The 23,962-nt window shown below is 43.0% G+C and overlaps 3 protein-coding genes across 4 annotated transcripts in view; 1 reads left to right on the forward strand and 2 right to left on the reverse strand.

The window, feature by feature from the left end:
* The first annotated feature begins 162 nt into the window (after window positions 1-162).
* c26h1orf146 (chromosome 26 C1orf146 homolog) overlaps window positions 163-23,962 on the forward strand; it is a 38,402-nt gene continuing 14,602 nt past the window's right edge. Inside the window, exons 1-5 of one of the 2 annotated variants that reach the window (XM_084692784.1) lie at window positions 163-499; window positions 846-939; window positions 1,239-1,410; window positions 1,639-1,717; window positions 1,886-2,153. In XM_084692784.1, coding sequence (XP_084548910.1) covers window positions 431-499; window positions 846-939; window positions 1,239-1,410; window positions 1,639-1,717; window positions 1,886-1,999 — 528 coding nt within the window. In that variant the 5' untranslated portion in view covers window positions 163-430 and the 3' untranslated portion in view covers window positions 2,000-2,153. Of the gene's footprint in view, window positions 500-845; window positions 940-1,238; window positions 1,411-1,638; window positions 1,718-1,885; window positions 2,154-23,962 lie in introns of those variants that run through there. The other variant, XM_084692785.1, reaches the window with a different exon arrangement.
* On the reverse strand, window positions 2,256-7,500 carry LOC146221318 (glomulin-like). The gene is made up of 18 exons (XM_084692781.1): window positions 7,453-7,500; window positions 7,035-7,160; window positions 6,168-6,272; window positions 5,956-6,064; window positions 5,257-5,500; window positions 5,019-5,115; window positions 4,639-4,805; window positions 4,448-4,501; window positions 4,301-4,331; window positions 4,114-4,203; window positions 3,984-4,025; window positions 3,817-3,890; window positions 3,595-3,679; window positions 3,097-3,206; window positions 2,903-2,966; window positions 2,686-2,821; window positions 2,486-2,577; window positions 2,256-2,390 (listed from the first exon to the last, which is right to left on the reverse strand). The coding sequence occupies exons 1-18, from the start codon at window positions 7,498-7,500 to the stop codon at window positions 2,295-2,297; spliced, it is 1,770 nt and encodes a 589-aa protein (XP_084548907.1). The 3' UTR covers window positions 2,256-2,294.
* On the reverse strand, window positions 18,163-21,330 carry gfi1ab (growth factor independent 1A transcription repressor b). The gene is made up of 6 exons (XM_084692931.1): window positions 21,219-21,330; window positions 20,555-20,731; window positions 19,897-20,285; window positions 19,638-19,775; window positions 19,350-19,515; window positions 18,163-19,203 (listed from the first exon to the last, which is right to left on the reverse strand). Exons 1-6 carry the CDS (start codon window positions 21,328-21,330, stop codon window positions 19,025-19,027), a joined length of 1,161 nt encoding a protein of 386 aa, XP_084549057.1. The 3' UTR covers window positions 18,163-19,024.

A 23,962-nucleotide genomic window follows, 5' to 3' on the forward strand; every position in this document is an offset into this window, starting at 1 on the left:
CCTCTTTAAAATTAAAATCTGAAATTAATTCAATGTTTAGAAAAAATCTGATCCAAAAACTCAAGGTTCAGAAATTCAGGTTGTTCAAATTCAAACAGTAAAATTCAGATCCCCAGATTTGGAAAAAAATCCAGCTTCAGAAATTCAGACTGCTCAAATTTGAATGGTGAAATGCAGCCCTATCTTTTACGGCGTAATAGCACTGCCAGAACTGGCAACGTAAACTTCACAGAAACACGGTTTGAATACTCGTACGTGAATTAATTTACGTACATTGTTACAAACGTTTTTTATTACAAGTTTGCAAATGTATTAGAACAAATTGCTAAGTTTATTTCGCCTTTTTAAATCGTGTCTTTCAAGCTTTTCAAGCCTAAACTTTGAAGGCTCGTGAGTCAAGTAACACACAAACGGTATTTAGACAGGTATAATGACATCCAACGGTAATGACGGGGCTAATTTGTGGAAAACAACAATTATAGTCAGCACATCACTTCGGGTAGGTTATGTTCCAGTCAACAACTTGAAGAGTCTGATACGGTACTGTGTGACTGACACAGCGACGAATGGAAAATTAACCCAGCTTGATAGCCTACAGTAGCTAGCTAGCTCTAGCTCTCTAGCCTAGTCAAGTTGCCGTACAATCTCTAAATATTATAGCCTACTTCACTTCTCATTTAATAGCAATAGCTTCATTAAACGGTTATGGTCATGTTAAATTTCAGGCAATATAACTTTATTACCGAATAGCCTGCCCTGGATAACTAACTTGTATTGTAGGCCCATGCTAATACTGAATGTGATAAAAACCCCAATTAAGATTCCGTCACTCCCATTTGTAATAGAACCATGACGCTACAAGAATGCTCGGCGCGCAGCAGCATCGCATCCGGTTTTCAGACAGCGTCGAGCCAGGGGCCTTGGTTTTTCCTTTGTCAGGTAAACAATACACTCAGTGAGCACAAACATTGCTTAAACTTGCACCAGCACGCAATGAGCTTAGCTCCACCCCACAGCTAACGCTATGTCGTTAATTGCTCTATCTATCATATGTCCAGTTAAAGCATCTGCTTGATTTAGCCTACTGTTCTGACTACTTAAAAAAAAACTTATTTCTCAACCCGGCCACATCATATGGCAACGTTTCTTAATTCGACACCACAAGCGTGTCATATCACCCTTGAATCTAAACAAATCAGGTCAAATGTGATGAACTAATGTATGATCTGGTTGTCCAGGCACTGCATTTCTGATTGTCGACCCACAAGAACTTCCAGAAGGGCTTGAAGAATCAGATGTTTTTGATAGGATTAAGAAGTTTGTGCAGGTCCACCGCAACAGTTTCCTTCTTCTACAAGCTTCTTTTTATGGGAAGAAGGAATTGGAAGCCTTATCAGTGATTCAACACAGGTAGATCCCATTAGGCTAGCAATAATAGACTTCTTGCGGAAGTCACACAAATCTAGAACTCTTAGAATAAAGAAAATCAGCTTACAAAAAGGATAGTTAAATGCACATGGGGGCCTTGAACCGGTAGTTGTGTAACGATGGCGGTGCCTTGAAATGTGACGGTAAATCAATGATTGTAGAACGTTCCGGTCGTTCGGCCCAGTTTTCAGAGGGACTCTTGTCTTGCAGATTCCTTGGCAGCAGTCTCCGGGTCCTGCCTGTTCGTAACCATGCCGACGCGGTCAAGGGAATGCTGACCATCGCTAAGGTAAGAACAAAAGTCGGCACGGCCACAGGATCAGGTGGGTGTGACGTAAACAAAGCAACGCCAAAAAAGAAGAAGGGGAGAAAAAAAAAAGCAGGAAACACAGAACACCAAAATAACGATTTTCCTGGGTGATCATGAATGTAGTTCGTGGCCGATGTGATTCCCCAGGCGACCAGTAAGCCGTATGTGGAGAGAGTGAGAGAGAGGATTTCTCAGGCCCGGGCGCACATCATAGAGAGCAGCTCAGTGTGGGAGATTCTCAGAGACCAAATGCTCAGGTGAGCAGCTGGCTTGTGGGTCGCAGGGACCCCCGGTAGGTGTCAAGAACCTCAACGATGCGAAACCTGTTTCGGTTTGATGTTAAGGTCTCTCTAGATGGCGAGGCAGAGATCAGTTGTGTGTTCCAAGATGGCAGTGCTGAGAATTGTCGTTGATGATGGGCAATAAAGAAAGCGCTTTGTGAAGACTTGGTATTTTATTCATGGGATGAATGGAAACGTAATAAGAAACATTTAGAATAGGTAATCAAAGAGTGATTTACAAGGAAGCAACAAAGTAATCCTTTTTTTTTATTTTTTTATTGCTGGTGTTCATCTTTCTCTTCTATAATCTCTTCAATGCGGAAAATAAGGCTCTCCATCAGATCAAATGTGACCAATGCGCTCTGCAGTACCTGAGTCCAAAAGAGTAATCGTTAATCATCATCTCATACCATGGATAAAAAAAAACAAGAAATAGTGACATGAAGCCATGTTTCGTTTAGGCTACCTGATACTGGATCTCAGGGGGCATCTCGGACACCTTTTCCTGTTTCACGGTCATGCTTTTGACCACCATGCTTGTTTGAGCCATTCTGGCCTCTTTAAGCGGAGAGAAGGAGGAACAATGTGTTTATGGACAAGAAAACAGTGAACCAGGATATCCCCTCCGTTTGAGGGGGACCGTGTGGGTGAACAGAGTGTTTGTACCTCTTGCTTGTATCTTTCGGTCTTCTCTCATGGTCTTGACCTGCGTTAAGTAGTAAGATCTCGACATGCTCAGGCACACGCGCAGTAGCTTCAGGAAGTCGTCCTTAATCTTACACAGTGCCATCCATGCCCCTGTCTGGAACAGAGGGGATCAGTCATGCCTTGCATTGTCTTGAACGTCAGATACAGTAGGTGTTCTAAGCGCTAAGCGACTCACAGTTCTCTTCCATTCCTTGTCTCTGATGACCAGGAGGCGTAAAAGATTCAGAGACTCCATGATCCTAGGTAAAAAAATTAAAGAACGTGAGTACAATTCATGGAAACATCACTTTAAACTACTGTCGTGGGTTCTTAATTTTCTGAGAAAAGGAGGAAGACGATGACAGACGGTTAGGGGTCGGTGCGACTGACCTGTCCATGTTGTGTAGTAGGTCAGTCTGGGGGCCTTGGGGCAAACACAGCACCAGGCTCAGCAGGGGGAGAAACTGCTCTCCCAGAAACAGGTTGTTCATATTACCTGGCTTGAAGAACATGGACAACATAGGGCTGACACACTTCGCAATGGGATCGATTTAATCATTGCTGTTGTGTGGATGAGGCAGGGCCGTAATCATAATATATATTGGGGGGGGACATCTCCCCCCCCCCCCTCAATATTCAAATCTGGTCAAAATGTCCCCCAATATATTGATATAAAAATAACAATAAAATATAAATGTGCTAAGCTTCGACAGGCAACCACGCACACTGTCTGAAATTATCATAACAAATGTAATCATATTCATAACTAAACGTAAAACGTTTTCAGGGGGGGACCCTCAGACTCCCCAGCAGATTTTGTCCCCCCAATGTTGACTCCATGGTTACGGTCTTGGGATGAAGCCCATTCTACTGCATCTCTTGCCTTACCTTCATGGAGTATTCAACTTGATTCTTGATATTCTTGATCACATAACCCTCTACTCCTGCATGGTGAGTAGTTTTTAATATGCACCTGCAACATGAAATGAACACTTAAAAGGACTTGACTGTGAGGAATTTTTGTAATATGGCATGTTGTTTACAAATAAGACCGTAGTTAAAGAATAATTCAACGTTCTTTTCAATTTTATATTGAGATAAACATCTAACCTGAAGAACTTGTGTTTTGCCTCGACATCCAATTTGTCTATGAAGAGCTGGAAAACATTTAGCCCTCTTTCTCTCTGGTAACATGAGAAAGAAGGTGATTAAAGAGATTCTTTTTACAACATCTAAAATGAAAACTGCCTTTTTGAAACAGCATTGTTTTTACTTACCAAGTGCTTGATTGGACAATCAGTCAGGATTTGCACCAAGTTCTGTTTGGGGTCAAAAACACAATTAGTGACTTTTTTGTCATTGCACCATGTTAATGTGAAGTCTTATCCCATATATTGACTGAATCACCTGTGGAACTGTGTAAAAAGTCCTCAGTTCCAGCAGCTCAACTGGGAGGCTGCGGTCTTCAACCAGCTCCAAGCTTTTTGCATACAAGGCCTGAATGAACAAAGAGCCAAGAGGTTAGCATCATCACTGAAGTACTCTCACAGTACTACTCAGTGGTATCTGAAATTTTTTACCACTGCGTCCTTACCAAGCCTTTGAGTAGCCAAGATTCATCCTTCCTGTTGGGAGATGGAGAAAACACAAACTTTAAGTCTGAGTCTAGTTCATTGTATTCCATCATTAACATGTTAAGCTAGTATCCTTTTTAAGAAGTGTATCTGACGAGATGAAATACCTGCTCAATAACAGGTTGATATATTCCATGTTGCACTGCAGAACAAACACAGGACTGAACAAAGAAAGAAGGACAGTGTTAAGAATTCCATCATCATGCAAGAACGTTTTTAAAATAGATCCCGGACGTTCTACTCGTATATGAACTGCAAAACGTTGCCATTATGCTGAAGCGCTCAGGTGAGGTCTCACCTGAAGACGGCTGGGAAGCTCTCAATGGTGATGAACTGGACAAAGATCAGGTACGCCAAGCAGGCGCGAGCCTGGACATCTCGGTTGTCGTCTGCCGTAAGGTTCTTCCTCAGAGAGCCGTAGAACAGGAGATCAGGAAGAGACTCCTGGACGACCATGAGGGTGACCTAGAATCAGTACCAAATAACCAGGGTCTGTGTGTCAGTCACGGTGATAAGAAAAAGTGCACTCCATCCCAGGGGCGTAGCCAGAATAATATTTTTGGGTAGGCCAAGAAAAATATGGCTGGCATCTTTTCATTTTCTTTTTCTTATTTAATTTGCGATGTGCCTTTGAAAGTCGTTTTAAATGGAAAGAAGAAAAGGATATCCTGGACTCACCAGTGTGTCTCTTGCGTAAACCCACATGGGTGATCGTTCCGTCGTGGCTTGGTCTAGTTGTGCTTGAAGGAGAGGCTCTCTAAGACTCTCCATACAACTGTCGGGGGACAAGAAACGGCCCTCGTCAACAACAAGCCATCAGCTTCATCTCTGTGGTCTCCACCCCGCGACGCCACAGCACGTCCCTTTCCCCACAACCCTACTCGACTCCCAACAGACACCCCTGGAGGACACCTACAACTTGAGGATCTCGGTCCTCAGCAACCCGTCGTCTTGAGGGGAAGCGCCGGCTCCTCTCCTCACCTCCTCCACGAAGGGCCTCAGGAAGGCGGTGAGGGCTGCGCAGCAGCGGCACAAGCCGTACCCGTCGACTTTCTCCTGCTGGGGGGTGTAGGGCACTGGCAGCCTGGACACCTGCTTCTGCAGAGCTGACAGAGACAGCCCCACCCAGAGGGCCTTGTCCTCCCCCAGACGCAGCAGCGCTTCGGGGGGCAAACGAGGACGTCAGTGTGGCATGCTCTCGTCAGGGGGAGAGGTGTGGTTACCAGAGGAGGCAGCAGAGGGAGCCAGACATTACCTAAGCGCAGCGTCGGGACTACTGATCAGACCAAGGCTGTCCAACCTCGTTCCTGGAGAGCTGAATTGCTGTAGGTTTCCGCCCCCGTTGTAATCTAGCTCACCTGGATATTATAATTTGCTGGTTGATGTTTTAAATCGGGCAGCTCTCCTGGAACCGGGTTGGAGATCCCTGGACTAGACTATTACACTTAATTGTGTTTGCTTTGTTGTTAGATGGGCAGTTGTTAAACATTTTTAGATATTGCCTGAGTATTTGTGATGGGGGATATAAATTGTGATGTAAACCACAATTTATATGGATCTTTGTGCAAGCTAAAAGTTGCTAGGACTCGGAGTCATTTCTAGGCCCTATTGTTACCTGTCTGAAGATGAGGGGTGACAATTGTGACAGTGTCTGCAATGGCATCAGGATGAATATCCTTTAATGGTTCAAGCAAAGCAAACAGGACCTCCTTTGGTCTGCACGTCTAGGTCGGAAAGTAGGGAAAATAAACATGTACGCGTTGATAAAGATGATCTTGTTGCAGGTTTACGATATCAGTGATTTTGTTAGCTGTTCCTCCTGCTCACCTTTGTCAGGTGTGTGATAATGATCTGACAGTCAGAATTATTCTTCCTCTGCATCTCATTCACCAGAACTCCCAAGAGGCCGCAGCCCATAGATCTCACTATATTCTGAAAGAGACAGTGCCACACCTGTTATGGTAACTGTTTAGACAACACTATCAAGCGCCAAACTTTGTGTAGAAAGCTGCATGGACTCTTTTGGGTGTGATGTTGACTGCTTTCTCGCGGGTTGAATAAGTGCAAGTCCTTGGAAAACGTAGCAGCTGACGGTTTCTTTGAACTGTATTGGTAGTAAAGCTGGTTGTACTACTTTGACAAAATCCTTCACTACTTAGTTGAAGGCCACAGATTTTTCATTTGCAAGTCAACTTTTGAAGCCATTCGAGTCTCTTTTAGCTCCTGAAAGGGGTAAGGAAAAACACTGACACATGCTTTGGGAAGTGTAGGCACCGGAGTGAGGGCGCCATGGGGATGAGGGACAACCAAGGGCACTTAAAGAAAGGCCGTATCAAAGAGGGTTACCAGTGGAGCGAGAAATCTGACTGCATATCTGCTGGTTATCTCCCCACACTTCTGGTTCAACAGGTCAACAAGCTAGGAGTGGTGGCAGAGTGGGGATGTGAAACAGCAAACAGTGAGTGGTCACTGTTCGCTCCAGTGGACCGGCTGTTGTCACTGACGACAGTAAGATGCGACTGTGTCTTCACAATGACTTGCCTTTGCGGCGGTCAGCAGAGCTGCACTGTCAATATTATCCTTGTTTACGCCTTGGTACACCTCAGAAAGCAGTTACTCTTTAGAAATGTAATGTGGGATGGGGGTTGCGTGGATGTTGCAGGTTACATTCGTTTTTCGTTGAGAAGCAGTTACCTGGTTTTTGTCATCCTGAATGAAATTCAGCATTTGGGCACTGTCACCTTGAGCGATACATGTGGATCCAACATTGTGGAAGAGCTCGTGGTCCTCTGGTTTCAAACTGTCATCTGGGGTGTCTCGCTGGGAAGAGGGTAACGGAAAAACAAAGTCAACACAAGCCCGTTCATGTATTTGTTATCGGTCTCTTTTCGGGAAGACAGTCCTGCTCAGTGCAGCCCATAAGCTTGATTCGCAATCAAGAGCGTGAAGCGTTTCAGCGAGGAATGCGATTTACTTTGCGCAAAATACAGTCAGGCTGTTTTTAAAACAACATTTCCATTCAAAGTTTATCCACTATAGAACACACGTTGTATTTTTCCTTCCGTCAATGCTGCATGTTGTATAAACACGGTTTCTTTCAGTGGTGACTTACCCATCTCTGAATGACATCATGGAACTGGTTCTCAGTCATTATCATCATGTCTCCACTGTTCTGACTAAGGCTGATGGTCCTTAAAGGGCTTCCAACTGTAGTTAATAATCAAGAATATCAACCCTGTAATAAAGAGCGCAAAGCGTGTCAGAGAACATGCGAGTAGCGTATCTCCGGCCAAGTGTGGATTTCATGAAAGGGTGTGTGTGAGACAGGAGGACAGTCGGTAAACCTCTTAGCCAGCTATGTGCCCGAGATGTAATAGGATTAAAGCAAAGCACTCCTACATGGTTGCCGATAACACAGAAGTTTCTAGAAGGCTGTAGTCAAGAAGTACTTGGCCACAATCCTTATGAGAGGCAGGAGGCCTTGGGACTGTTGTGTTGTGCTTTTGACTAACCACCCCCACAATTGACATGGAATTAAACTAGATTGGATTCTACAGAACCAAATCAATATTTAGCAATGCCCACACACATGCTATAGTGGTATCTGACGATTGGTTAATGTGGTTTGTTGAACACGTTTTTTAAGACATGAGTCTCATGTTGATAAATTGTTCCACCGCCCACTCTCAAAGGTTTCGAAATGACGCGCCCCATCTCTGTCTCCTCCACGCCTCCCAATGTTTGTGTAACGTAATATCAAACAATCATGGACTTCCTGCCTGTCAGACGGCTTAGCGGACGTACGGCTCGGACCCTGATTTGAGATGAATAGGGACAGCAGCCTGTTTGAACAGTTGGATTTAGCCAACATCTGCCAGTTGGGTCGACTCTCTGTATTGCGGCGTGATGAAAGCTTTGAACAAAAGCAGCAGCGCACATACAGCAGACAGAGGATACTAATCGGCCCCTGATTTTGTCCATCTTAATTGTCAACTGCTGACTAGGTTTTGACAGTGGCTGGTGCTAGTAGGGAATATCTCTTGGGTAGATTATATGTCACTTTGTATCATAACATATTTTCTTATTTTCCTTTGTTGTGAAGTCTTTGAGGATGGAATTCAACCGGACTTTTTTTTTGTCTTTAGAGTTTAAGGTAATGATTACACAGAAATTATTTTTTAATTGGTTAAATAATCCATAATATGTAATGTAAGACAATACTGTACTTGGTGTCTTCCCACTCCAGTTCCAGAAATACAAAGAATTGTTCTTTTTTTCCAGCGAGTGAAAATCAGCTCAACTTCACATAAATATTTGATTATTTTAGTCAGTGCTGTAGATAATAAGAGCATTTACAAAGTTTCACCTCTGGAGGGCACTGTTTTAACAAAGTGATCTGTGAGATTGTAGTCCATTGTGCCGTTAAGGGAGATTCGTAAAAGCTTTGATGGACTCATAAAGTTTCATAAGTAAGAAGTTTTCATAAAAGAAAATAACTTTTCACATGTAATTGGAAAAAAAGTCGTAACTGTAAAGAATAATTCTGGCCTTTCATTTCAGAAAATCTGTGATTCAATAAATAAGATTAGGACCACTGTTTACTGAACAGATGTATATGGTACTAGTATCATGTTGTACAAAAGTCCTAAACCTAAAAAAAAATTCTGTCCCTTCATTTCAGAAAATCTGTGATTCAATAAATAAGATTAGGACCACTGTTTACTGAACAGATGTATTTAGTACTAGTAACATCTCGTACAGTCTATGGTACTTTGCCCTAGTTATTCTGTAGCCTGCATAGTACATTTCTGCTGCTTCTCCAAAGGCATGTGGGGAGCGGCGGCGTCCTAGCGGCCACATCACCGGTCACTGCTATCACATGGCCATGTATATTTAATTGGCAGAGCAACAAGAAAACAATTGTGTAACCCGACTACCTAATAGATTCATCGCTGTTTTTAGAGGAAGCCAATTAGGTGTGTGGAGGTTAGTCTCCAGAATGATGCACTAATGTACAATGTATTGTACAATAGTGTATTGTACATATAGAATTACAACGCATCTTTTTTTTCTTTTACGTTTGTTTTGGTTTTAATAATAACGCAAGGTGATCGATAGTAGAGGTTGGTTCTAACTCACAATGGCCTTCTAAATCCGTCCTTGCTTAATTTCAGTCAAATCCCCTTTTATTCCTGTCATATTTTTGTGCTGTTTCAGCTTCCAGCTCTAAGATATATTGTGTGTAGAGCTTTCAGGTCAACACACAGGTCTCCTCTCCCGCCTATCCTCTATCCCCTAAACCATATTTATTTCCTTGGTGACCTCTTAGAGAACACAGCCTTCTGAGTGGACCATTTACCCCTTCAGCTCCCAACCCATCCTGGGGTAGTGGACCAGCCCCAGGGGTAACACACGTAGCTGCGGGCGCTCATCAGACGTCGTCCCAGACCCATGCTGCTTGTCAACAAAAAAGAAAAAAAAGAAGAAGAAAAAAAACACCCGTCCATGTATAGTTGGCCTCCCTTAGGGCTGAGCAGGGGCTGTGGTGGGTTTGATACATCTGATTTCAAACACAGATATGCTCTGTTTTGATACGGCGTAGATTTACCGTTCGGATTGGGGGTGGCCGTACGAGCACTAGCTGTCGACAGCAAAAGGTGGACGAAGCTCGGAAATGTGACCTCCGTGAAGCGAGAGGCACAGAGCAAAACCGAACGGTGAATTTTTTCGAAATTAGAAGGTTTTAGAAGCGTCCGCGACGAGAGGTTCCTCTCACAGTGAACTCTTTTGAGTGTCGTTGTGGGTTTTTAGGGGCTTGGAGGGCCGGGGCTTGCAGTAGTTTTGAGGGAAGAGAGATGCCCTAGCAGACCGAGCTAATGGAAGCCCTAGTCTCACAAGGGAACATTCTGACCCTGGCCCCTTTTTGTAAAAGCTTTGCCCCCCTGTACCAAACAATTCAAGGGAGGGGCTGTAAGGGAGGGGCCTGTCTGTGTGTGTGTGTTTGTGCACATTTGTGTGTGTGTGTGTGTGTGTGTGTACATAAGTGACTGCTGTCGTGCGTGGGGTTGCCCTGCCTTTTTTTCTTCACGTCTATCAACAAGCCGTAATGCTGCTTTGAACGAACAAAGTGGTGGGAGCTGAAAGCCACCGAGGTGGGACACAAAGGCCTGTTGGTCTGGCTCTCTCCTGAACATCAGCATCTGCCTGTCAACAGGCGCTGCCGGGGAACAGCAACAACAGATCCATAGCGACCGTAGCGCACAGCCTTTACAGGAGCCCGCGCGCCCTTTTTGTAAATCGGCATTTTGATGACAATTACCAGTGTCGACTTGTTCCCAATCAATACACATAGAGCGGGGACCTTCACAGACACAAGTCGCTGCCTCCTCGCTCCTGTTTTTCTAGGGATGTGTCGACTGACACCCTGTCTGGCTGTGATCAATACTTGGCGTGTGTCACGGCTCACAGGCACGGCCTGGTCCACTCTATCGTGGTGTGCGAGGCCTGGTTACCCCCGGAGACAGGGGCCCAGACTACAAGGCACAACTCCCTCGGGTAGAGGAATCGGAAATGTTACATGTGAACTGGCTGTCAAAGCGATTTTGTCACGGCTCCTCTCAATAGTGTTTAAAGATGCTGACACTGCGTTTGGGGTTCCTGTGTCTCCTTGAAAGTGATGGAGGCTTTTAGTCTTTTGTTTTTTAAACTCTTTTTTATATCGTTTAAATGCTCGCTCAAGGGTTAGAATTCGTATTTCAACTGCCAGGGACATCTCCCCCACCACCTCCTGCCCTCCCAGAGGGCCTCCTCTCAGGCCTGCTGATTCTCTGCCTTCTATATCACCCTCTGTCATATCTTTTATTTTGCTTTTATTAGGGTAAATTAAAATCGAAAAATAGTTTGTCAGATTTTTTTTTTTTTTTACAGGTGAAAACAGTAGAATCCTAATTATTCTTATGTATTTTTTTAGTTTGTTTGCTAGTTTTTGCTTATTGTGTAAAGGATTTATTTTAGATTCAATTGATAAGAGTATATCTCCCATCTTAACTGACCATGGGGCTATGCACCTTTTATTCAGTGTTGTTTGAATGCTCTAACTGGGTGGGACACATGGAAGAGAGGTAAAACTCTTGAGTAGGTCTGTCCAGATCAGATTCTACTTGTGATCATTAATGTTTTAGATGGTGCCAGAGGGCGAATGGGAGAGTCACAGCACCGCCTGGATCCATTTCCTTATACTGTGGCTTTGTCATTGAACAATCCCTCTGTACACGCAACCATGGCAACCTGGGCCTTCACAGCCAGGGAGTTGGGCAATATAATTTTTTTTTTTTTTAAACAGCAAAACTCTTTTATAATGTGTATTCTCTTAATGTAGATTATTTACCATTACCGTTGTTGTTACATTTTTCATTATTAATGGAATCACTTTCACCTCTCATCATTTGATCAGATTTACTATTTTCTTCTCCAATCATTTCAACTCAGTCAGCCGTGTCATGATTAGTCAACACTTTCATCTCCGGGAAACGTGTGCAGGATTTCTTAAAAAAAATGTACTATTATATTTATTTGTAGCTCTTTGTCAGGTTTTTGTTCTGGGTTTCCTATTGAGTTTCTGCGTCCAGGGGCTGGTAACTACTTACTGGCTCTCCCTCTGCACGGCCGTTCCCCACGCTGGCATTACGGCGCTTTGATCCTGCTGCAGTCTGACACATGACCGCGCGGCCCCCTGAACAGACATTAGCCCACACTTCAGCAAGCCCAACATCTGTGCCTCCCAGGTCCTCCTCTGCTCAAATCATTCATTAAATCAGAACACAAAAAGTAACTTTACTTGAATGCCTCAGCATAAATATTTGATTATCGCTGAGAATAAATCTTTGGCATTTTGTACTCCTTTCTCTGGTTCTCTCCCTCCCTCCTTCCCCTCTCTGTCTCTCTCTCTCTCTCTCCCTCCTTCCTCTCTCTCTCTCTCTCTCTCTCTCTCTCTCTCTTTCTAGGTCCCTCTCCCTCCCCTATTTGGCCACACGCACACGCTTGGCTTGGTCATTTGTGAAATGGATCTTATTAATTTTTCAGAGAGATTCATAGCTGCAATCAGACCTGGTTAAGTGAGGGGACTGGATCACCAAGCAACATCCAGTGCCTCAATGCCTCCTTTCAGATCGCAAGCTGTTTTGCAAGGACAAAACGACTACAGATACGTCCACCAGTGAAGCAGAGTGAGGGGAAGCACTAGAACACTGTGACGTGACACATCACATCACGTTTTCAGATCGGAAGGCGACAGATAACAAAAAGATGAAATGTAAGATTCGTAAAAGCCTTGCGCTGTAGACGCCATGTATATGACAAAACGTAAGTGGTGTAAGAACCCGTATCCTTTATGAATGACGAACAAGTGAATCAGCTCTTACATAAAAGGCTTGAAAGCCCTACCTGTCACTTGCGTTCCGTGGATTTCCGTGTCACGTGTTGTCTATCCTCTAAAGAGCGCCCTTTTGTTATCAACCCTTTTAACAGAAGTGAATCCTTTTAGCACAATGCTCGGGATTCATTTGTTATTAGACGGGACTTAAAATAAAGATGAAACAAAGCTGACACGACAAGGGACCGGTATACTGTAGACAGGGTAAGAGGATTTAGGAAGGGGGAAAAAACATGTCTTTGTGTTAGTGGATGGTCCATCCGGAACACGGCAAACGTGTAGAACAGACCAGAGAGTCCCGTCTGCACCAATGGGAGCAGAGGAATCTGAGGAGTTCTGTGGGCCGAGCTGTGCCGTAAAAACCCCCCTCCTGTTTTTCCTGAGTGACAGCTCACATCCAAATAGTGTAGTGATATGTAATGCTAAATGAACCGGATAAACATGTCTTTAAAATAAGAAGACGACCCACACCAAGCCCCTCCTCCCCTCCTCCCTTCCCCCTCTCTGGTGGTCCTCTCCCCGGACACATGCTGTTCTGGCCCCCGGCCTCAGACTAGGGCTAATGGAAAGCTTTCAGGGCACGCTTGTCTTGTGTGGCCTCTAAGCAGCTCTGCTGTCACTAGTGTACGGTCACTGCTAGTGGGCCGGCCCATTTCCTCTTTTAAGAAGCCCACCAACCCCCCCAACCCTAGTGCACACACACGCACGCACTCACTCACTCACACACGTACAAAACACCTCACGCCAGCTTCTCTGGAGTGAGGGGGAAGTCTGACAGTAGCTTAGGGACTTGTCATGTTAAACAGGCTTGAAAACCAGTAAGGGCTTCAGAGCAGGAGTCTCAACTGTGAGCATACAGGATGTCCCAGAGCAGACTGTGTCGTCCCCCCCCCCCCGGGGCACAACGAAGGTGTCACGTCAAGATGGGACAGTCTGGAGAAGGACCTGAACCTCTCCCATCTGCAGTACATCTTAGGCCTTTTCAGTGCGAGAGAAAAACATTGGATTATTAGGGATGGGCAGGATGGGACACCAATAGATAACTGTAGCTGTTGTAACTGTAGCTGTAGATTTTTTTTTTTTCCACTGTCATCCAATTAGATTGTAATGACAAACATGTTAAGTTTTTGTATTTGCCATGCTTTATTGTCTTCATAGCTGTGAACAGCTATAAACAGAGTTCAGTGAGTGTGATAAGATGTGGAGGGAGAGATGGGTAAGGCCTGAATCGGGACTCAGGGAAGCTGGCTCTGGCTGACCACCTCTACCCCCCAACCCCCAGCCAGCGTGTTTCGACTGTCATCTGCTAACAGTGGTATCTCTTGTTATCATATTTTCCCCCTATTCTCCTGCCTTTTCTATCCAGATTCATGAATAATTTGTGTCTTCGCCTTGCTGCTTGATGACAGCTGTGCAGTTGGCTGGCAGTCTATTTTTCGGATCAGGTGAATAATGAATAAGGCATTGCAACAAAAGAGCCAGCCCCAATATGAGCCCTGCACCCACCCACCTCCTCCCCCCACCTCCTCCACCTACCCCCCCCCACCTCCTCCACCTACCCCCCCCCCTCCTCCTCCACCTACCCCCCCCACCTCCTCCACCTACCCCCCCCTCCTCCTCCACCTACCCCCCCCACCTCCTCCACCTACCCCCCCTCTCCTCCTCCACCTACCCCCCCCACCTCCTCCACCCCCCCCACCACCTCCCCCCACCTCCTCCACCCCCGCCCCCCCACCTCCTCCAGCCCCCCCTGCCCCCCCAACTCCACCACAGTCCACCCACCTCTGCTCCTGACAGTCAAAGGGGAGGAGACAGGTAGAGGGTGAAGCAGTGCTCTCTCTCTCACACCCTATGCTCTTACCTGCTAGCTTAATGGACCCAGAACTAACCAATGGGGTCACGGCAACTAACGATGGCACAAAGCGCTTTTTGGCTTTGACGCGATGTAATAGATCTTTTTTCCTCCATGCTGGAATCAACATAACCTAGGTTCTTGTTGAGGGTCAACAAACCTACAGAGAGATGTTTGTCCGAACAGGAGTTAATGAGATGATGTACTATATTTAGTATTAATAAAGCTATAGGCTAAAGAAATACAATGATTGTAGTGTACATGTGTACAGTGGATGTGTACAGTATAGAGTAGTTGGCTATGTCCCACTTGAAACAATGAGCAAGCTGCTAGGCTGTGGATTACCTCAATTGAGAGATCTGAAATGGTAAAACCAAAGCATGACTTAAAGATCTCTTTTATATTTAATGCGTTATTTGACATCAATAATAAATAGTTCAGACCACCAGAACCGGCACTCTGACTTCTCGAACTGCACATGTACAGTAAGTTCTACATGTCAGGGGAGACCACTGTAATTGCAATGATTGTAGGACAGTCAGTGTCAAGCATGCTTGTGCAACGCGTATTGTTTGTGTGTGTGTGGAGTTTGTGTGTGTGTGTGGAGTTTGTGTGTGTGTGTGTGGAGTTTGTGTGTGTGTGTGTGTTGGAAGGGGATTGAGAATCAGGACCTAGACTCGGGCCTGGATTTTGAACCTCAGAATGCAGTACTCTGATTACTCAGACACTCAAATCGATTGAGCCGTTCCAAGACTTTTTCTATTCATATTTGATATGCCTGGGGGCTATGGGGTAATGCTCTGAAACCAGCCAAGGGCCTTGGAGGGAAATCTGGCCAACCTAATGGCTTATTTGACTTTGCTTGAAGAGCCTTCTCCTCTCTGAGTAAACCATGGGATGGGAACAACTGAGACTAGTCTACTGGTCCTACAGTAGTACACAAACAAGAGCCATTCTGTTTCCATAAGGTCATAGTTATTTTTAAGGGGGGGGGTCGAATATGACAAACTGTGATTCACTGTTGATCTGAATGAAATAAATATCAGTTTCACTCCACCACATAGTGAGACTTTTGATGAGAAACACTACAGGAGTCTGGCACAAAGCCATGTGGAACCTTGATTACACAGACCGTTTGATTTACATTTTGTCATTTAGCAGACGCTCTTATCCAGAGCGACTTACAGTAAGTACAGGGACATTCTCCCCCAGGGCAAGTAAAAGAAGTGCCTTGCCCAAGGACACAACGTCATTTGGCACTGCCGGGACTTGAACCAACAACCTTCTGATTAATAGCCTGACTCCCTAACCACTCAGCCATCTGACCCCCCGCCATCTGATTCAAGCTTCGAGTTGTACGTGACTTCAGGGTTAAAGAGCTTGCGGCTACCTCAGAGTGTTTAAGGCACTTAATGGAAGGGCTGCTTTTTTTCCTGCAGAACTTTAGGCGCTTTGGTGACTCATCTTACCAACCAGGTGTCACCAACAGTTGGTGACAGTTGGTGACAGTTGATGGACCAATGTGAAAGTTGGGGGCCCAGTCACACCAATCACCGGTCAGTGAGAAGGCTAAATCCGTCTGATCCTTGGAATACTTGAATAAGGAAGTATAATTGTAAAGTACATTTGACAAATAACCACAATCATTTGACAATTATGGAATTTGTTTATGAGTAGTTCAGAAAGGGTAGAATGTATGGAGTGCTATACCATCATACTGTTCATACTGACAGATGATTCCTGCACATATACACACACAAACACACACACACACACACACACTCTCTGTCTTTCTCTCTCTCTGTGTGTGTCTCTCTCTCTGTGTCTCTCTCTGTCTCTCTGTGTCTCTCTCTCTCTCTGTGTCTCTCTCTCTCTCTGTCTCTCTCTCTCTCTCTCTCTCTCTCTGGTTAAATAAGCGTGCATTTTCCTGTACTCCTCAGTCTATTCATCTGGGGGTTTAAAATATTCAGTATTTTCGCAGGCCTGAATGTTATAGGATTTGGGGTTAACTGAACCATTGAAAATCCTTGTGAGTCAGTGATTTCAATCAATGTAAAAGGAAGACTTCCTGATTGAGTCGTCTCACTCTTGCCTTTTAAGCTGAAATCATAACAATGGCGACCAACTTAACCTTAGACACACTGTAAAGACATGACAGCTACTGTTCACAAAATCATGTTAGACAATGAATGAATTAAATGTATACTTTTTTGAATGTGTAGTATAATCCCATCTAAATCGCTGTGCGTCATCGATGTGTGCCTTCTTATGCTCTGTGTTTTTGTAGGCTAGTGAATATGTTTCGTTTTTTTTTGTCTATTTTGTTTGTTTTAAAGCAATGTGAAAATGTTGAGTCAATTCAGGGGTCCTTACATTAAAGTCAATGTTTTGGCAGATGAACAAAAGCAGTGCTTCAGATTCAAGTGTTGCCTGTGTGCCTATTGATCCTTGCCGTGGACGTTTTGGGTCTGATTGTAGTTCCACAGGTGTAATTCAATTCCGTTCTCAAAACTTTACTTCACAAATAACGGCCATAAAAGCATGTGAGTAGTCAGTCTAGCAAGTTGGCAATGTTTACAGTGCAAACAAATGACTTTGGACTGCGGAGTCAAAACAAATATCTTGTCTGCCAGATGACAACTGGCAGACATTCCATACTATACTCTTTTAATGCTATACTCCATAAATATTATAACAGATTACATATATGGTACTTATAAAATATTTAAACGTGTGTATTATGTGACAAAAGGTATGGCTGATGTTAGATGGTGTTTTGTATTTAATTTATGTGGACAACTAGAGAGAAAAAACTAAACGTTTTTTGTAAACATCAACATAAATTGGCTTGGTAGGCTAAATTAATCATTCAAGCTTGAACATAATCTTACTCTAATATTTTCTGTCTGATGCCACCTGAAGACCCTGCCTGTGACACCATAACAAGTTGTGGTCTCCTCTCAGAGTTCAGTAAAATAGCCAAAGGCAAGAAAGCACTTTATAGAGCTATTAGTCCGTTGAGCAATAAACGAAGCCTGTGCGTGCCTTGCATTGTCTTCATAGATTTTAAAATCAATTAAAGACGAAATAACTTATTTAAACAGTGCTTCCACATTCACTTTAGTGAATGCAGACCTGAGAGGATCGTGTTGGAACAAATATATCAATAGACTGTTTAAGCTATTGTTTGGTTGATTTGAAAATAAAATACATATTTTAAGTTCCTGATGTCTAATTCAGACAGGAATCAAGACTCTTATGTCGTTATTTAAAATGCCTTAATATCTGGGATCGGTTATCGTCAAATTTATTGAACGCTCAGAATCCTGTTCACCCTAACGGTGGATTGATGAACACTATCACAAATGTAAATCAAATACATAAAAATGTTTTCATTTAAATATTTTATTCAAACAAGAATATGTTAAATAAATACGGTTTGACATTTATAAACAACATCTTAATATACAGAAGCTGATATTCTCTATAAAAAAAACAAATGTGCAATTTGAAAAGTATGACGGAAACAACATGGCTGGATTATTTTATGAAAATGAGCAGGTGAGCTTATTCTACTCCTCAAATAGGCTATAGCCATCATTAAATCACATTGCCTATAACATTGTGTAGATCATGTTTTGCCCGCATTCAAATCGTTGAACTGAAAACATAAATAGGCCCTGCCTACATTCTTTGGAGAAACGCTGATTTTACGAATGTCAAAACACAATCGCTTGGTTTGTTTTATTGCTAATCCAGTTATTTAGGCTTGTATAAATATTTAGGGTTCAGACAGTTCCGCCCGAGGGTTTTGGAACAGTTTTGACTTGAACCTATCATAGCATTGAATATCATCAACTTCGCCATAGCTTATTATGCGTCTGCTGCCAAACAAATCCAAATTATTGTAGAAAAATATTATTCGAAAGTCGAAGACATAGTTTGTCCTGCTATATAACAGAAGGCGTGTTGCCTTACACAATTAAAAAGGTGTAAGGATAGATCCATTCTTAATTTTTACTCTCTCCGTGTTCTCCCGGTTCCAAACGTTCAATAAAACCACATCCCCCAAATGTGTTTTTTGGAACAACATCGGTTTAGCACTTCAGGTTATTTCAGATCAAAACATCCTGAAAAATTACAGGGGATGGAAACTTTTTTTTCAAGTGGTTCGTTTTTTTTCTTTTTCAATTAGTTATATAGCAATTAGTTCTATATTATTTTTAGTGTTCGGTGACCTGGTCCTTAGACTATGTTTGGCCGGGTTTCGCTGTAGAACGCTCTTAGAACGTTCCTAAGAAGCTCTTTGCGTTAAGAGCTTCTTTTTTTGTAATCAAAGTGTTTATGCGTTAAGAGCTTCTTAACGAATCTGGGAAACCCGGCCTTTGTGGATATGGCTTTTCATTTGAGGCCGTGTTGGGTTTCTTTGTGCCTTCTCAAGTCTACTTTCCTCTGGAATCCTTTTCCACAGAGATCACAGCCGAACGGTTTGAAACCCGTGTGTTTTCGGCTGTGGGTTATGAGATTGGAGCTCTGACTGAATGCCTTTCCACACACCTGACATTTATGCGGCTTCTCACCTGAGGAATGAAAACGTTTACATTACCATCATGTCAACTTGCATTTCATAAACAAGCAATTGCCAATAGCCTAGATATCCCCACCAATTTGCTTGGCAATGGAAATTGTATTGTTACGCTGGTTTTAAGATATCGAGTCTACTTGCCTGTGTGGATGAATGTGTGCTTTTTCATGTCTGATTTCTGATGGAATCTCTTGCCGCAAAACTGGCATGGGTAAGGCCTTGTGTCAGAATGGATGAGAAGATGCGTAGACAGGGTGGACGACCTTTTGAAACTTTTGCCACAGATCTTGCAGTCAAAACTTCTTTCCTGTTGAGATATAGAAAGTTTGAGATATAGAAAGTTTGTCTTCAATTAACGCATGTAACGCAATGGGGCAACGAGTGAAGCCAAATTGTTTAAATACAAGTTAACATGCGGAGTTAACCTACTTGTGAATGCACCGCTTTGTGTTGTTCGAGACTGACAGCGTGCCCGAAGGTTTTGCCGCAGATTTCACACGCAAATGGCCTTGTTCCGCTGTGCGATCGCCGGACATGAACCTCTAATCCGTGTGGAGTTGAGAACACCTGCGCAATAAGAAACAGTATAGGACTTAAAACTTAAAAAGGATGTAGAAAAAAAAATACAAATAAAAAAGTGTGTTTTGAAACATCACTAACGACAAAACGTAGGATTCAAGTCGCTTACCTTGCCGCATTTGATGCATTTATAAGCACCATTAAGAATAAGACGTGAGCAAAGCAAGTCAGTCTTGATTTCAGAACTTTTGCCATGAAGGTTTCCTTCTGAAAACAAGGCGGGGATAGCGTTTCTCTCGAACAGGGCGGCGGAAGCCCTGTAATCACTGTAATTTTCTGCTCCAAGATTTCTTTCAGTAAAGAGGGATTGTTCGATGCTCCGGTCACTATAGAAGCCCAGGGGTGGGTTCCTCTCCACGTCAATGTGGTGGGGGTAGGGCTGGACCAGATGTCTCGTATCAGATCCCGAATAAGACGTGCTCCAAGCATAAGGCCGAAACGGTACGGCAAAGGGCTGCGTCTCATCCACCGAAGGTGATAATGATTTCTCAGAATCAACTGTTGGAAGTGAACGAATCTGATTAGGGCATTTAGGTCTGGACCTATATGTGCCTATGAAGACTATAAACTATCAGTATTCACACAAGTGACTATAAAAATGTAGGATGAGAAATAGACTAGCTTATTAACTAGGCATATATCTGAATGGCAATTAGACTGGCTATGCAAACTTTTTGAAGTAAAAATAGGCTGTTATTTATTTTATTATTAGTTTATTTTAGGTAAGCTAGCCTAATGATGGGGTGTCAGCGGTCCATGTTCTCTACCTGGTGAAGCTGAGGGTGACGGAGGCCTCCACAAATCTTCATAATCTGGGGACCGATCGCACACACCATCCCCACAGCTGTACGGCGACTTGGAGAAGTCACCGGTGGACGCCAGATGAGAGTGTGAACTGTACCCGCTTGTATCGATAGCATCTGTGTCTTCTGGAAATGTACTCTCTGTAGTCAGATGTGAGGAGAAAAAAAACCACGATTCAATCCGGCTGTGTAGTGATCAAAGAAGCACACATTTGTGAGGAAAAAGGATACAAATTAAGTATAGGCCTACATTTGATTTCGATTAACTGAGACTTGCCTTCAAAAATGTTAAGCCTAACCCTTAAACGTTATTAATGCCAAGTCTCAGCCATATCCTTAACACGAACATTGCTGCGTAATTGTGGAATAGGTCTTTGGTTAGTGTGGTTTGTTTTGTGATTAGTAGGCGAGTTTCGTGGAAATGTGTCACGAAAAGATTTTCTACAAAAAAAACATGAAATGGGTAGCCTACAGCTCGTCAGCACCTCACATTATTTTGTCAGGTAAATTAACTAAACTTTTTGTTTTTGTTTTACCATTCTTGTATTTTTAAATTCCTTTATAATTTCTATGTAGCCTATAGCCTATCTGATCAACATAGCCTAGCCAGAAACGAATGTCCACATACCTGCACATATATGTGCTAATACCGTATCCAATCTGTTGTTGTCATCTTCTAAGGACCGGGGCTGGTGATAGCTGTGGGCTTTCTTACTCTTCACCAAAAATGACCGAGGCATGATTTGTGTCCTCTCCTCGTTAAGCCGTATAGATGTATCCAAAATCACTTGTGATCCAGAAATCTGCGAGTTTCCTGGGTGCAGCCGCTATGTTTTTATCCCTGAAAGGATTTAAAGACCACTGGTTGAGATGCATGGTCATGTAGGCTATAAGAGATTTTGGATAAGGAGGACGCATGCGCAAACTCACCCTTCCCGTCTGCCAGGTGTTGCGCGGGACAGGTGCCCGAGGAAGCGCTCCCTGCCGCCTCGCGTCTGTGATTGGTCCGCCCTAGAACAAACGCAAGGCAGCCCTCGCGGATCAGACTCTTCATCTCCAGGGGGAATTAAAGCCCATGGCAATCAGGATAAGTGATACACTGCTTTATCAATGTGTTACTCAATCCCTGGTTCCGGGGGGCCCGAGGAAATGTGGAGACAAGCAGAGAACCAGTCTGGTGTAGCACTTTTCAAGAAATTATGCAATGTGAGTTTTAAATAGTACAGGTTATATGCCTATAGGGATGTTATAATAGCCGAACTGCAAAATGCACTTTCAGGTTGAAATCTTAATCCTTAAAATGGGCTAATGTTTACGTGTGGATGGGCAAATAAATAGGCCATTAATAGCCTACCCGAGATGAATCACGATTATGCTATTTTGGATAAATTGTGTTTGGGCTACTTTCTTCTCAACAAGGTAGGTAACTATTTTTGTTTTGATTAAAATTTCTGACTTTCAGAACTGCATATAGGCCTAACCTATTTTTAACAGCAACAGTCACTCTATAAGCCTGTAGGCTAACCGCAGTTTCGTATTTCTTTTAGTAACTAATATTTGGTCTGGCCTGCCAGTAACAGAGGTGCTCTGTTCACGTGTCACACTGGGTAAGATGATTGCCGGCTGAAATTCAATTGCGCACCGAACCATAGATTATCAGCTCTCGCACGACAAGGACTGAGACTTGTCCTTGCCTACAAGATTCAACAAAGACGGCGCCTGCCATCAATTCATACATGTTTCTGATATCCTACCATATCCACAACATTGCACATCTTTAGTTTGATAGTTGTCAATTAGATTATTGTTTGTTATTAAGGTATAGGCTATGTCACAGGCTTTCTTCTGCGACGTTTTACGACCAGGTGAAAACCATAATAATAAACTATTTTGTATCTTATAGTAGATTACAATAGACTAGCTAAATATATAGGCCTATATAAGATATCAATTTTTGCATTGATGTGCATCTCAAGGATCAGTTGGTTGAGCGGAAGGTCGCTGGTTCGATTCCCGGCAAATTATGTTGTGTCCTTGGGCAAGGCTACATGCAGCTCGTTCCTGGTGAAGCTATAGAGAGACATTCCCCCTTGGGGAATACTTACTTACTGTAAGTCGCTCTGAATAAGATGCGCGATGGAAGTCTGCTAAATGACTAAATGTAAATTTAAATCTCAATCCTCCCCCTAGTATGTATAGCCATTATCACTGACAGTAGAAATACGACCCTTACAGGAAATCAAAGCACCAGGCCCTATGTAGATTAGACACATTACCACTAGGCATCCGGGCCTACATTTCGAAAAGATATGCAGGCTGCCGATAAAAACGGAGTCATAGGCTTGCCACAAACCACTGATGTATACCTTAAACCCGTCACGTTTTTTCTTATCTTCAAGATAAGATCGCCATAGGCTACTGTCGTTAATTGTAGAATGCTATAATAATCATCATTATTTACTATCAGTTTATAAAAATATATTTGTGCATTATGGCCGCAAGTGCTATGTCAATTGTAATGTGATTGACACTTGTCACCTGAATGTGACAGACTAAAATAAATGAATAGAAAAGCTTTTTTAAATGAGAATATTTTCATATAAAATATATATTTTTTAAAACGTTTGCAAAAGACGACATTCAGCCTCAGTGAACGAGAGTAACAACGAGTTTTATCCGACACAGTGGATTAATGAAAGAATCTCGCCATTAGATCAAATCTGAAATTCAAATAGCATATGTAGGTAAACAATGCTGCATAGGTGATACAGTTAAATACATTATTGGATCATATTCGACATGATGATGATATTTATGGGCTAAAGCTTAGTAAAGTCTTGTAGAAGACTTATTAAAAGAAAAAAACGGAATACGTTTGATAAAATACAAACCTGCGTTGAGGCGGGTGTTAAATCTTAATAAGTGACATCTTCAAGGCGCGTCCGAATTCAAAAGGCAATTTGTAGGGTATGCTGTCCCATTTGAACATTTGCGCACTGGAAGAGGGCGACTTGAAGTTTCGGCTTTTGAAACCAGTAACTTCCTGAACATTTTTCAGCAACCAGATTCATTAGCAAATCAAATGTTAAGGAAGAAAGCGAGGTCGAGCATCTTACCGCAGCGAACCGCAATAAATTGTTTGCAAGTTTGCATAAAGCATTTAGCCCAATGTGTTTAATGCAAGTTATAGGATAATATGGACAATGGCCTACCAGTGATGAAAATGTAAATATCTGAAACATTGAACGATGACATTGTTTTACAATTTTATACAAGTATGCCTAAATGGCATTCTATCATATACCGAATCCTGTCGTTTGAGTTAGTAATGCTTTTTTTATCTACACAAGGTTAATTATATTTATAAAACAT

Source organism: Hypomesus nipponensis, chromosome 26, assembly GCF_054491055.1.
Source record: "Hypomesus nipponensis isolate SF chromosome 26, ASM5449105v1, whole genome shotgun sequence".
Taxonomy (NCBI): Eukaryota; Metazoa; Chordata; class Actinopteri; order Osmeriformes; family Osmeridae; genus Hypomesus; species Hypomesus nipponensis.

Coding starts and splice junctions, on each gene's coding strand:
- gfi1ab (XM_084692931.1), bottom strand. CDS start 21,330: ATGCCTCGGTCATTTTTGGTGAAGAGTAAGAAAGCCCACAGCTATCAC. Junction 19,776..19,896: donor AATGCATCAAATGCGGCAAG/GTAAGCGACTTG, acceptor CTTATTGCGCAG/GTGTTCTCAACTCCACACGG. Junction 19,516..19,637: donor ACAAAGCGGTGCATTCACAA/GTAGGTTAACTC, acceptor ATATCTCAACAG/GAAAGAAGTTTTGACTGCAA.
- LOC146221318 (XM_084692781.1), bottom strand. CDS start 7,500: ATGATGATAATGACTGAGAACCAGTTCCATGATGTCATTCAGAGATGG. Junction 6,065..6,167: donor TTATCACACACCTGACAAAG/GTGAGCAGGAGG, acceptor TTTCCGACCTAG/ACGTGCAGACCAAAGGAGGT. Junction 3,680..3,816: donor GCAAAACACAAGTTCTTCAG/GTTAGATGTTTA, acceptor TTCATGTTGCAG/GTGCATATTAAAAACTACTC.